Source organism: Lemur catta, chromosome 11 (genome assembly GCF_020740605.2).
Source record: "Lemur catta isolate mLemCat1 chromosome 11, mLemCat1.pri, whole genome shotgun sequence".
Taxonomy (NCBI): Eukaryota; Metazoa; Chordata; class Mammalia; order Primates; family Lemuridae; genus Lemur; species Lemur catta.
In genome coordinates, this window is record NC_059138.1 from 5683498 (window position 1) to 5697618 (window position 14121).

General features: G+C 51.3%; 1 protein-coding gene across 4 annotated transcripts; it reads right to left on the reverse strand.

Moving 5' to 3' along the window:
• Positions 1-86: 86 nt before the first annotated feature.
• LRRC61 (leucine rich repeat containing 61) lies at positions 87-10737 on the reverse strand. 4 transcript variants are annotated; one of them, XM_045565064.1, is made up of 5 exons: positions 10493-10737; positions 8122-8292; positions 3955-4378; positions 3097-3200; positions 87-1537 (listed from the first exon to the last, which is right to left on the reverse strand). In XM_045565064.1, the coding sequence occupies exon 5, from the start codon at positions 1372-1374 to the stop codon at positions 595-597; it is 780 nt and encodes a 259-aa protein (XP_045421020.1). In that variant the 5' UTR covers positions 1375-1537; positions 3097-3200; positions 3955-4378; positions 8122-8292; positions 10493-10737; the 3' UTR covers positions 87-594. The 4 variants fall into 4 exon arrangements, with proteins under 4 accessions (XP_045421020.1, XP_045421019.1, XP_045421018.1 ...); XM_045565063.1 differs by lacking the exon at positions 3955-4378 and adding an exon at positions 8700-8769; XM_045565062.1 differs by lacking the exon at positions 3955-4378.
• Positions 10738-14121: the final 3384 nt, after the last annotated feature.

Here is a 14121-nt window from a genome sequence, read left to right on the forward strand (position 1 = left end):
GGAGGGAAGGCAGGGCGTGGCGCCCGCCCTCGGCCCTGGGCAGGGTGAGCAGAGCCCCTTGTGAGAGAAACCAGAGAGACCAGTGATGCAAACGAAAGCAGAGCTGTTTAATGAACAGGCCTGGGTGAGCACAGGCAGAGAAGGCTCCAGGACAGCACAGGATGGGTCATCTGGACAGGCCAATCTGGAAGGTGGGTGATAAGGAATGTTCTGGCCACTGGGCCCTGCCCAACTATCCCAGGTCACTGGGACAGGAGGCTGGCCCATCCCACCTTTCTCACCTGTAGCCTTAGGAGGAAGTAATTACCTCTACCAAGTCTCAGGCTTCAGCAGCAGGAATGGCAGCAGCTGTGGGCCCTTACACCTGCTAGAGGTCACTTGGGGGTGCATCCTTGCAGTATGTGGAGGGAGGGTGGAGAAATGTCCTTGAGGGGAAAGGGAGAGGGGCTGGTCTCAGGACAGGGATAAATGAGTAGCCCAGAGTGCAGGGCCAGTGACTGGTGTGGGAAAACACTGAAGACAAGTTCAAAGCCAAGGAGGGAAGATGCAGGCAGCAAGGCCACCTGCCAGGCTGTCCAGGGCCATAGGACACATTCAAAAGACAAAGGAAGAGGTGGTGCCCACGGGGCCAAGTGCCTGCTCAGCCTGGGCCAGGCTGTCGCTGGCCTGGCGGTCCAGGTCCCGGCACTCCTGCAGGGTGTCCTGGAACTGCCGGCAGGCCTCCTCCAGGATGGAGCTGCTCCGGGTGGGCCGAGACTCCCAGTACCCTGGCTCCACCCAGGGCTTGGCCTCAGTGGCTCTGGGGCCAGGGCTGGAGCTGGGGTGCAAGGAGCTGTCCAGGTCTCGGCACAGCTGGTACAGCTCACTGCCGCGCCCAGTCACACGCTCACCGTCGATGACTTTCAGGCCAGGCAGCAGCTCCCGGACCGCAGCCCAGTAGGAAGGGCTGGTGCAGAGTGGGTTGCTTAGCCTGGCCAAAGGGTCTCGGAGCCGCAGGTGCTCGAGGCACCGCAGCCCGCCCAGACACTGCAGCTGGCTGGGAGTGGCCAGCAGGTTGCCCGCAGCATTGAGACTCTGCAGGTTCTCACAGGCCGCCAGTGGCTCCAGCCCCGTCAGCCGATTGTTGGAGACATTGAGCACAGCCAGCTGGCGCAAGGAGGCCAGCGGGCCCAGCTGGGTAAGCTCGTTGCCCGACAGGTCCAGCCACTCAAGGCCCAGGCACTCTCCCAGGCAGCCCAGGTCGGCCAGCCCTAAGCCTCGCAGCTTCAGCAGCAGGATGGACTCCAGGGCGAACTCGCCCGTACGTGACTTCAGCAGCTGGGGTGTGATTCGCAGCCTGCCTGCCTCTCCTGGCTTCTCCCCCGGAGGCTCCATGAGACAGATGTCTGTTCAGATGGCCTGGATCCTGGCAGTGCTGTCACAGGGACGGCGGTGCTACCGGGGGTCAGCCAGCTGCTCTCCCCAAGACACCTTCAACTCTCCCCCGGCCAGTGCTGGCAGGCCTGTTTCCGATACCCTGCTCGAGGCCAACAAGTCCCTAAGGAGAGACAATTAAACAGTCAAGCAGGCGGGCCTCTCCCAAGCACTTCCTGTGTCCTGGGCAGCAGGTGATGGCATGAAGTCTGACCCTGCCTTTACTACCAGTGCCAACAATCTCTATGGCCAGGCAAGACCTGAAGACCAAGATCTGAGACACAGGCCACAAAGCCCACCTGAGTGACAGGGAGAGGGTGCAGGCCCCAACCCAAGGGGAGTGGTCCAGGTTAGCCCTGGCTGGTTAGGGCCATGCTGGACAGGATTCCGCCCAACGTTACCAGTTCTTTTGTCAAATCTCGACTGGGGGTAAAATGCCATTATTTTTCAGTAACCACCCATGATCCAGTCTTATTATTAATTTTGAGGTGTTTCTCTTTTAAAAAGTTAAATTTATTTATTATTACTTTTTGAGATGTTGGTCTTGGTATGTTGTCCAGGTTGGTCACAAACTCCTGGGCTCAAGTGATCCTCCCCTCAGCCTCCCAAGTTGCTGGGACTGGCCCGGCTTTATTTTTGAATAGACAGTAAGTAACCACCGTCACCAATTTGTTTCCTCCCTGGGATAGCCCATGTACCTGCAAACACAAATGAGAGCAGGCTATACTGTGTTTTATTCACCCAAAAACATCTCAGTTGTTTCTAACATTAGCAATGAATTCAAAGCGGTTTCCAAATAATTTGGGCCAACTTGTGCCCTCTGGTTGGAGCTGTAAGGCCTTTAGTCCTAGATGAGGAAACTGAGGTTAAAGGAGGGAGGGGATACGGAAGGCCGCGTAAGTGGCCTGGTCAGTTCCCATGCCATTCCTCCCCCAGCCACTGCTGGCAAAACTAGCTCTTTTGCTCTGGCATCAACTGGTCAGAGATCAACAGCACAGCATTGATCATTTTGTGCAAGACAGCATGATGCCAGTGGTAAATATGACATAACTTCCACAAAGGGCAAGCTGGGGGAGGCCAGATAGTCAAAACAGCTGTCTTGGAGGAAGGGGCAGAGTGGGACCTAAACTGGCTCCAGAGAAGTGGGAAAGGGGCATGTCAAGTCACCAGTGGCTGTGGGACAGCGTGAGCTCATGCCCTAGTACAAGACTGTGTGCAGACTGGCAAGGGATAGGCAGCCTGGGAGAGAGACGATGGCAGTGCTGCCCACAGAAGGGTCAAGGTTTAGGCTGGGCGCGGTGGCTCATGCCTGTAATCCTAGCACTCTGGGAGGCCGAGGCGGGCAGATCATTTGAGCTCAGGAGTTCAAGATCAGCCTGAGCAAGAGCGAGACACTGTCTCTACTAAAAAAACAGAAAAAGAAATTAGCTAGACAACTAAAGAAATATATAGAAAAAATTAGCCGGGCATGGTGGCACATGCCTGTAGTCCCAGCTACTCAGGAGGCTGAGGCAGGAGGATTGCTTGAGCCCAGGAGTTTGAGGTTGCTGTGAGCTAGGCTGACGCCACGGCACTCTAGCCTGTGCAACAGAGTGAGACTCTGTCTCAAAAACCAAAATAAATAAATAAAGAAAGAAAGAAAGAAGGGTCAAGGTTTAAGCAGAGAAGAAAACAAGAACGGACCTTGGTTCCAAGTGCAGCTTCCCAACCTTGCTGACTTTGGCCAGGCCCAGCTTCAGGAGTCTAACCCAGGCCCATGGCCGATGCCTGCCAAGAGGATTGCAGATCTGTGGATGCAAGGTATTGGTGATCCTCAAGTCTGAGTTTACATAATCAACACTTCTTATTTCCCCCTCTCCAGGGAGACCAGGCCCAGAGCCTGATCCATTTAGCTCCTCCCATGCCCCAACAAGGACATCCACAGCACTCCCACTAGGGGCTGGGGAGGCTGCTCCCTAGCCTTGTCTGAGAAGCAGGGATCCTCCTCCTCACGATCCCCATTTCCTTACCTAGCTCCCTTTTTATTTATATCTCATTTCTTTCCAAAAGGGACAGGAGGCATCTACTGATTGGACGTGAACATGATCTGCTGGGGTTTATAAGTGGCAGTGAAGCAATCACCTTTGCATTTGGCCCCTAGGGTGGGGGTGCAGGAGCACCACGCACTAGAAACTAGTTATAAAAACATCAGCAAGCGATACAGACCCCAAGGAGGGCATCGGGAGGAGGAAAAAGAGCCTGTAACAGCTGAGGATCTTGCTATGTGATGGCATGCAAGGGCCTCCCTCCTCAAACATGTGGAATGCAGGCAGGACAGGCTGGGGACAAGAAGACATCCAGCTCTGTGGCACTGAGCTTGAATGGTGGTGCAGCATCAGAATCTGGAGCCAAGGGAAGTGTGTGGTGCACCTGATCACCTGCTTTGGGGACACAGCTTCTTAAAGTACCTATGGGCTTCACTCCAGGCATGTGCACCCCTCCCCACACACTATTTTGGTAGTGAACATGGGTAGGAACTCCTGTGCACACACCACCACTTACGAGGCTGAATGGCTGAGTCTGCAAAGGAGACTGTCAAGCAGCTGCAGGGAGAACACGTGAGGCTTTCAAGGACCAACACTGGTAAGATGCCTCACTGGACTCAGACAAGATGCCGCCCTCCAGCACACTTTCCTGCACCAGCATGGCCCTGTCCTGCTGTCACTGCAACGCAAGCTGCCTGGGTCTTGGTGGTAAGTCGTGCAAAACCCTGATTCTCTTGGGGACCAATGACCTCTGCCCTGCTCCCACTCCCAGATCGTCCCTCATGTCTGTACGCTGCAACCACGTAGCTGAGATCCCTGGAGGCCCACCGCCTGGTACAGACCCAACTGACGTCAGGCTGCCAGCAGACATGACTGAGAATGGCTTCCCATACATCCGCCTGCTTCAGCTCTCTGCTGGGAAACGCGGAGTCACCTTTGTCCTGTAGAAATGAAGTGAATCTGGAAAGAAGACTTGGTGACAGGGATGGCCTTGGGTCTCCAGGAAAGACAAGCCTTGCAGAGCCTCATCTACCTGGGAAATGTGTCCTGGAACCAGCAGAGGCAGGGCAGAGCTAAGTCTGGGGGAGAACTGGTTCAACCCAGAGCAGCCTCAGGTGAACTGGGGCCCTTCCCCTCCCCCAACACTTTAAGAGTACTTCCCAACCCTGGCATTTGGGCAGGGGAAGTCTCTGTTGTGGGGGCTACTTTGTGCACTGTAGAATGTTGAGCAGTGTCTCTGGCCTCTTACCACTAGACACCAACAGAACCACTCCTCTTCCCCCACTTGTAACAACCAAAAATGTCACCTGGGGAACAAAATTGCCCTCAGTTGAGAACCAGGGCTCTAGAGCCCAGGCCCACGGCTTGAGACCATCAAGCTTTTTCATCCTTTTCCTCTCACCCTCCATCTCCTCACATTCTTCCCCCAACTGGGGCCGCTTCTCCATTCTGGGCCTGCCCATCCTCTCTGAGAACGCTGCAGAGCCTGTTCAGTGACGCCACACAGCAAAGGCACGATGCCTCCTCCGAGAACAGCTCAGACAGCTCAAGAGCTGGCAGCACAGAACAGGATGCTGTCCCCAAGGCAACTGCAGGAAGCATCACACTCCTCCCCCACCCCCACCCCCACTCAGAATACTGGGAACGAGAGTCCCAGAGCTGGGTCCAGGGCAAGCCTTGTCCCCACTATCCAAATGCACTTGATTCAGAGCAGGGCACATTAAGGAGGCCCCGTCACAGCACTCACCTGCTATCACTGGAGACCCTGTGAACATGCCCCTGCCCACCCCACTCCCCACTCCTAGCTGCTGTGGGGAGAGAGGTGATCTAAGCAATTTGGAGGCCAGACTTTAATTCAAATCATGCTACTCGAGCCATTAAAAATGATGTTTTACAAACCTTTATTTGAAAGATGCTATTATACTGTGAAAATGAAAATACTAGATACTAAATAGTACACAGGGTATGATCTCAGTGTAAAAAGAGGAAATATGTCAAAGTATTGACAGGCTACTTCTGAGTGAAAGGACGTGGTTAACTTCTCCTGCTTCCTTCATTTTCGGTGACACTCAAAAGTCATAAGGAATCAGTCACCCAGGAAAGGCACGGGAATGGGCTTCCAGGGCCGCCAGTCCAGTAAGCAGTCTGTCCCTTCACCCCTATGGCCCTGAGGACTCCCCTACTCCTCCTACCTTCATCTTTGCAGCCACCTTTCCCATTGACCAGCCACCCTCAGGCCACCTGGACGCAAGTCTTGTGGGGGTGACAGGCTTGCCCCAACACTCCCGGCCTCTCCCTTTCTTTCTTCTCCCACCCAATTCAAGCCCACTCCTTCCCGGATCCCCAGCCCTCAGGTCCTGCACTATGTCCTAAAGGAACACTCAGCACTCTACTGCATGGGCTCTGTACATGTCCTTTCTCTCTTCCAAATAAGGGATTTGCCCTTTAAAAGGGCCAGGGATTGGGGGTGAGGGGGCTGAGGGTGTTGGCAGGTGGGATGTATAACCAGCCACAGGGGGCCTGGGAAAGCGACTGAGGCTCTTTCCACTGTTGAAAGAAAGAAACCCTAAGGTTTACAGTAGTTTGAAAACAAACTACTGGTAAGAATGACATTTTGAGGATTGGCTAGCTGGTCAGTTCCAATAATCCAGGGGCTCTCTGGGCACTCTACAATGCACACACACAAGACTGGTGTGTGCGGGGTATATGTGCACTTTCTTCTCTGGCTACTCCGCCTTGGGGTTTCTTCCTACAGTGCAAGCAGCCTCAGAAAGTGCTCCAGCCAACTAGGCTCTCGGTGGCTGAGGACATATCCCACCTGCTAGCACATGTCTCCTCTTGACCCTGGCCACTTTTTGAGAAAGCAAGCCTCTTAAGGGCACGTATACCTTTGTCCATATGGACAGGGTGTATGCAAGGTCCTGAATACCTACTAATATCTCAATAGGGAATTACAGTGAATAAAGCCATAGAGTACAACTCATAGCCATTTATGAGCACAGTAAGCCTTTTCTATGCACATGATGCTAGATATAAATGAAGCAATGGGGAGATGGAAAATGACATCTCTCAGAAGAAAATATGGCAATCAGTCAAGAACTGAGAAACCGGCCAGGCGCAGTGGCTCACACCTGTAATCCTAGCACTCCTCTTCTCCATTCCCTTCTTCCCCTGAAAGGAAAACCTACACACCCACACAGACACACATTTAATTCTTAGGTTGTCTTCCACAAGTCTTAAATAATTTATGCAAAAACCCTGAAGAACCCTCCTTGTTCTCAACTTCTGAGTCAAGACCAATTGCTCAATGTGATTCATGCCAAACACTTAAGACACTACTGTATTTGGATGGATCAAACCTACTTAATTTGTAATCCTAAAGTAGAGAGAAGCCTCTGGGGGCCTTCCATGTAGAAAAAAAGGTCAGGAGGCCAAGCGGGGGAAAGTGAATGTATATTCAAGTTACTCAGGAACTTTCATGCAGGTGCAAGAGCCTTAGGTCAAAGTGGACATAAGATTAATAGGAGACAGACAAACATCTCTCTTATGTTTACTGCTAGAAACCAAAGCTTTGTGAGAAATCTTGAATTTACCGGCACGGAGGGAGGGTAGGAAAGCCTGTACCTGTCTGCTCTTTCCCTGATCCCCGCAGCTCATTCCTGAACTGCAGGAGATACCTCAGTGATGGGGTGTATCTACTGGCTGGTTGACTTTGCTGTACCAAACACTTCCTTTCCCACTTTCTAGTCATTCTGTAACATACATGCTGACTCTTTTCCCTTCCCTTCTCCTTTCCCTGGGAAATACAACAAATAAGTAGACTTACTGGTACTGAAATTATCAAGCAAAAAAAAAAAAGATTGAAAACTTGTCTATTCTGACACTGAGTGATAGGGAGGATCAGCAGAGATGGCAGGGCTGCCTCAAGTGACACTCTGGCCAGAGAGAAGCTCCTTCCAGCCAGGAGTCTCAGAAGGGTCAGGAGGCAACAGCTTCAAGCCCACCTTGCAAGAACATAGTCAGCCACCATAAATCCAACAAATGAAGGCCCATGTGAGGTGACACTTGTGGAGGGGCTGGATAAAGGTGCAAATGACACTCTCGGACATCAGAACTGAGAACTGGAGGGGACTTGCCTCAGCTCTTGTTTCATGACTAAGGAAACTGCAACCAGACTGTTAACATCCAGGCCTCCAGAAGCAGTTTGTAGCTCTGGTGCTATGGATGAGGACACAGAATAGGGCATAAAACCAGCCCCCTCCTGACAATGGGACAGAAAAGGAAAAGACCTGTCTCTCAGCACTGCAGCCTGGGTCACACCCCAAACCCTCATCGGCAGACCTACCAGTTTACCCCAGGGCACCAATCCTGTTCTGTTTCCCAATTAGCCTGTCCCATCAGAAATGATACATTTCCACAGATATTCTTGATCCATTCAATCATTTAATAAAAATTCATCAAATATATACTACAAACTAGCACTTGTACCCTCAAGATACAAGTAACTGCCTGGTTGGCACTCATGGCTCAGGATAAGGCAACAACTTGGAAATGGGCTCGTCACACTAGAGCAAGAGAAAGTGGGGTACAGTGCTATGAGATGGGGGGGGCTCAGGCTGACCTACCAATATAACAGTCTATTATTTTGAAGCGCTTGGAGTTTTTCTTATAAGTGGTTATTTACCTTAGGCTATTGCTTCTGGATCTTTAACTCCTGATAGAGCCACTGGGTGGATCCAGGATCTCCTGCAGTGACCGGTACGACAGAAACACCACCACGTTCTCTTCCACTGGGGCACATCAGGATGATAGCTAGGCTGACATTGTTGACAGCCAACCCTGAATCCACATCGATCTAAAATGTAAATTTTAAAAAGAAAGTCATCCACAAACTCCAGTACTTTATTAGTAAGAAGCTACTTGTGATACATGTCACCACAGGTGACCAACAAACATTGGGGGACCACAATGTGGTGGAGTCTCACCACAGCAAGATGAGACTCAAAGGGCTCCAAGCTAAGGCACGCCTGCCATGGGCAGACCATGTGGACAGCGGTCTGGAAGGCATACAGCAGGGCCATACGTGAGGCCGGCACAGCACTGGGAAGTCAGAGGTAAGGAGGGCTGGGGCAGGGTAGTGACAGAGGGGTGGAGGGGACAGACAGTGTGGAGGACTGTTCAGGAGGTAGATTATGCTGGAGTCCCAGTGGACAGGAGGAGGAAGGGCTAGAGAGTGACCCCCTAGTGAGCCTGTTTACTCACACAGGTAGTCTGGGATATGCTGAGTTTGAGGTTCTTTTGGAACAAGTCTTCAGGCAAGTTTCCACAGAAGCTGAGGGAAAACACCAAAAGGAGAAGAGAGTGGAGGGTAGCTGCCAGGTAACGCCAACAATATGGGGAGGGTAGAAGATGAGGTCTCAAAGGTGACTCAGGGGCAGAGGGGAGACACAATGAAAACCTAAAGGGAAGTGAGGGCATGGAAAGCAAGGGAAGAGACTTTTGAGGAAAGAGTGGGCAACAAGGTCAAAAGTCACTAAAGTGGGCAGTGCAGCAAGAGTGTGGGAGAAGCAGGAACTTGGAATGCTGGAAGTAGAGTGGGAGGGAAAAGGCTTGGCTTTGTCTCTAAATAGAGAGAAGGTGCAACAGGAAGAGGATCGAGCTAACAATACAGGAAAGAGGCGGAATCCGCGAAAGGAGCTTCCCAGGGAAAGGGATCCAGGGCATGGGTGGTGGATGGGATTAGCCTCAGAGATGGGAAGGAAGCAGGATGGGTATGGTGGCAGGCAAGCCCTTGGTTCATTCAATCAACTAACAAAAATTCATCAAACGTCTACTAGGAACCAGCACTGTGCCCTCAACCACTGTGCCCGGTTGCCACTCACGGCTCAGGACAGAAGACAACTTAGAAATGGGCTCATTACAGTAGAGCAAGGGAAAGTGGGGTATGGTGCTATGAGGCAGGGAGGACTTTTGGGTGGGGGTGCTCAGGCTGACCTACCGATAAACAGTCTATTACACTGAAGAACTTAGATTTTGTCTTGCAAGGAGTTGTCCATCTTAGGCTAATGCTGAGGAGTTTCTGCCTAAGAGCCTACTGATTCCTGCTGGCTGAATGACCCAGCTTAGCCCCGGGTGGGAGGCACCTGAGCACTTAGGCACTGGCTCAATAAATCAGAGGGCTCCTTCTCACTGCTCTTACCAATCCTGTTCCTACATGCATGCCCAGAAGGAAAGGGGGCCACTCCTCTCTCTCCTGTGCCTGCCTCACTCCACCCCAGACATTCCATAATTATGCCAGGCCTTCCTCAGTCCACACTGGGCCTAGGCCCACCAGCCCCCTCCTCTCTCCCCCTGCACTGGGGGAGGGACTGTCTATTCCACCCCACCCAGCAGAGGATTGTGAGCACTTGCTGGGTCCCATCCCCACCTGTGAGAAGACTGAAAGGTGGTGAGGAAAAGGATGGGAAGACAGGAACATGTGGAAGGAAGCGAGTAGAGCAAGCCACTATGTATTTGTGAGTTTTGTACCACGTGCACATTTGGCTACTTATGAAACCTATGAAAGATGTTTCAAATAATCACTCATCATTAAATTTCACACTGCACCAAAGTGACCTAAAATGAGATATGTTTAAAACGATACACCAGCAGAACCCTTTGCTCTTTTCTAGGGGGTTAGGGTTAGGGTTCATAATGTAGTAAGAACATGACACCCACAGCCAGTCTCCGCAGCTTTACATCCTGGCTCTGCTGCCCCCCCGGCTGTGATCGTGCTGCCACACGCCCCGGTTTCCCCGTCTATACGACGGGGACCAGGACAGCACCCACCTCACGGGACTGGTGCGGGTTAAATGAGTTAATGTCTGTCAAGGTATTTCAGGGCAGTTCCTGGCACACAGGGAATGGCGGATAAGAGCCGGCTGTTCCGAAAGATGCTGGGAACGCGGAGTGTTTTAGGAGCGGAGGAACTGGGGAGAGAGGGCTGATCCAGGAGGGGGCCGCCTGGGCTGCCAGGTCTGTGGAGAGGGGACGGCAACGCCCCCTCCCCGGCTTACCTCGGGCCAGGTTCCGGGGGTGGGGCCGGCCGCCCGTGGAGACCGTGCTGGCCAAGCCGGGAAGCCGGGCACAGCGCCGCACCGCAGCCGCCGTCGCCCCCTCGGCGAGGAAGGAGGAGCCCCGGCCCCGCCGCCCGCCACCCGCCAACGCCGCCGCCGCGCGCCAAGCGGTTGGCAAGAGGAGGGGCAGGGTGCTTCGTGCTCCGGGGCGCTCGCGGGTGCCGGGCCCGCAGTTGGCACATTCCTTTAGCCAGCGGCGGGCCCGAGTGCGCAGGCGCAGGCAGCGTGGCCGGAAGGGGCGGGACTGCGGGGGGGCTCTCCCCGCCGGGGGCGGGGCCCTCCCTGCTCCAGAGCTGGGCTCCTTAGTGCTGGTTTAGAAGTTGGTGCTGGTTTAGCGGTGTGGCCTTGGAGAGCGCACCCACACGCCCTTATGCAATACATGTTTGGTGGTGTTCACTCTGTACCAGGCTCTGGGCCGGCGATGGCCTAGATTCCTTCCCCTCCAAGCGGTCCCCAAGGCCCCTTCCAGCCCGGGGACTCTGCGCCGCGTGAGTCGGACCGCCAGTGTACGACTCGCGTCTCGCCCGCACTTGCGGACGGAAGGGGCCACATAAAATGACAGGGATCCATATGTTGGGGGTTTCCGTAGCTGGAAGGCTCACGCATCGTTTCAGGAAACCCACCCAGGGTGTCTCCCCAGACAAATGCCCGCTGCCCGGTGACGCCCAGGGGGCGTCCGCACCTGTGTCCACTGGGGTGCCCCGCCACCTCCACAGACTGCAAATGGTCCCAGGCCAAAGAAGCCCAGTTCGCTGGGCGGAGCGCGGAATGCCTCTTTCTCCCACGTTGGTCCGACGTGGACACCAAAGTGTGCAACTTCTGTCTCACAGGCTACCTTGAGCTTCTTTTCACCGCCTGAATCAGACAAACTCAAGGTCTAGGCTGGGGGCAGTCTTCCCTATTCATCTTCCAGGGGTGGTCTCAGCTTCTTCGGGTATCCCTCCTGCTCCAAGCAAATTAATGCCAGGCCAGGCCAGTACAACAGCTTGAGCTAAAACTGGGACTCCTGCCCCCAAATAGTGATTTTACCTTTATACTTTATCAAAGTTATTTTTAATGTCACTTGATCTTCTTTTACAGATCAGAAAACTGGAGACTCCGACAGCATGTTGAAGTAGGAAATGGGTCTAGTGTTAAAAGAAAAATCACTCAAACACTTGTTAAAGTCAGTAAGGAAGTCTTTATTCAAGAGGGTTGGCTGCCCCAGGGGTTTTGCAGTAGGGAAAAGGGATCAAGCTCAACATCAAATATAAGGACAGGTGGAGATTTATAGCTAAGGAGCAGGGTGGGGGTCAGTGGATGGAAAATTGCTAAAAGGAAACATAAAGGCTAGGGCGATTCTTGCTGAACACAGGCCAGGGTGATCAGATACCAAAGATGGGGGATTTTTGCTGAACTGACTCAGCAGGATTCTCGATAAAACTGGACTTAGTAAGCCAAGGACAGAGCCCAAGTTCAAGGCCTAGTCAAAAGAGGATTCAGAGGAGCCTGACTCAAGTTTGGTTAAGGAGAGAGCCTTTTTCAAAAGCCACACATGGTTTTAGGGTTGTGTTGTTACCTGGGGTCCATATAATGGGCTCAGAGCTGGCCACTTTCCAGTGTTAATGGAGAAGCTCTCTAAGAAGAGGAGTTTCTTATGCAAAAAAAGTCAAAAGACCAGTCAGAGGTGGATTGGGAGAGAAAGAACCAAAGGCAACTCTGATCTTCCTGTATGTACAAAGCTTGTCATTGCAGCCAAGCCAAGTTTGGGGAGGGCGTACCTAAAGTCATCTTGTTTTGGTAGATGTTTTACAAAAGGATAAATAGGAAGAGCTTCCAGATCTAGCCACCCTGTTTGCAGAGGTGACAGAAGGTGGGAAGGGGCCACACTGTGTGCTGACTCAGTCTCAGGGCAAGGGAGAGGCTGGCTGGGTTAGCCTAAACAATGTTTTAACATGCAAAGTAACTGGATGGATAAGGTGCTTTGCCTTGCCCTGTCTCCAAAGCAAAGGCATCTATGTGACTATGCTATTCCACTCCAACTCTTGGAGTATTTTGCAGCCTTGTGGAGTGTCAGAGCTGGACAGATTCTTAGAAGTCTATTCACAGCCCCAATTTTATAAATGCTGTGCAGTGAATACATGTCAGAGTTGTGGCTTGAACTGGAGCCAGGGTTTTCCCCACTAGTGTGTATGCTTTAACTCTTAAATTAGCTAGATTTCTTTTCTCCATCTTCTGGTGTTGGAAGCTCTATCCCTGGAAATGTCTTTGTTCAAAAGGTGAAACAATAATACATTTTCACAAGTATAAAAACTACTATCCTTTAAGAAAGAGCTTAACACTTTTTGCTTACAATAATTATGTGAGGTAGGACAAAGAAGTATTATTATTCCTAACTGACAAATGAAGCTGAGGCATAGGGAATTTGGGAATTTAAGGAGCGGCCCAGCTAAGGATTAAATCCCGTGGGGATATCTTTGTCTGCAGCCCAGAAATCTTTCTACTTCAGCAGTGGATTAAGATGCAGAAGAACCTGGGAACTTGTTTAAAATGCAGAATACAGGGCCCACACCCATTCTGTGGGTCTGGAAGTAGCCCAGGAAATAACTAAAATAAGCCCCCAAGAGAGTGAAATGCATCAGAATCTCGAAGTGCACAGACACTTGAAAAACTCTGATCTAAAAGCAAACTGTTTGGCTCACATATCCCCAAAAATGATCTTGAAAAACTATACATTTTAAAGTTGACATCTGTATCAGTTTCCCAGGGTTACCATAACAAAGTACCACAAACCAGGTAACTTAAAACAACAGAAATGTATTGTCTCCTGGTTCTGGAGAGTAGAAGTCTGAAATCGGAAGTGTTGGCAGGGCTGTGCTCTTTCTGCAGCCTCCAGGGAAGAATCCATTCCGTGTTTTTTTCTTAGCTTCTGGTGCTTCTGGTGCTCCTAGCAATCCCTGGCTTTTTTGGCAGAGACAAGAGAGCTCCATAATCATGTCTGAACACAGACAAAACAAGAACATTATTCAAACCACAAAAAGGAGCAAACCCCTCGCTGTCCTGACTGATATGAATGACTGTTGCTTTTCACTGACCATAGAATAGCCTTGTTCCATTCTTCTCACCTTCTATGAAACTTAGGAAGTGGGGGGACTGCTGGAGGGCCACACAGCAGGAGGTGAACAGCAGGCAACCTGTTCCCAATTGCTGCTCCATTTGGGCTACTATAACAAAATACTACGAGCCCAGGATCAAGCAGGCTTCCCAGCCTCCAGAACTGTGAGAAAATAAATTTCTGTTGTTTATAAGCCACCCAATCCATAGTATTTTGTTATAGCAGCCCAAATGGACTAAGACAAGTATGTACTTTTGTATGTCTGATTTCTTTTGCTTAGCACAATGTGTATGAGATTCATCCATGTTGATATGTGAATCAGTAACTCATTCTTTTTTATTGCTGAGTAGAATTCCAGTATATAAATACAACACAATTTGTTTACCCATTTACCCTATTGATAATTTGGGTTGTTTCCAATTTTTGGCTATTATAAATAAAGCTGCTATGCACATGTAAATGTTTTCATATGTTT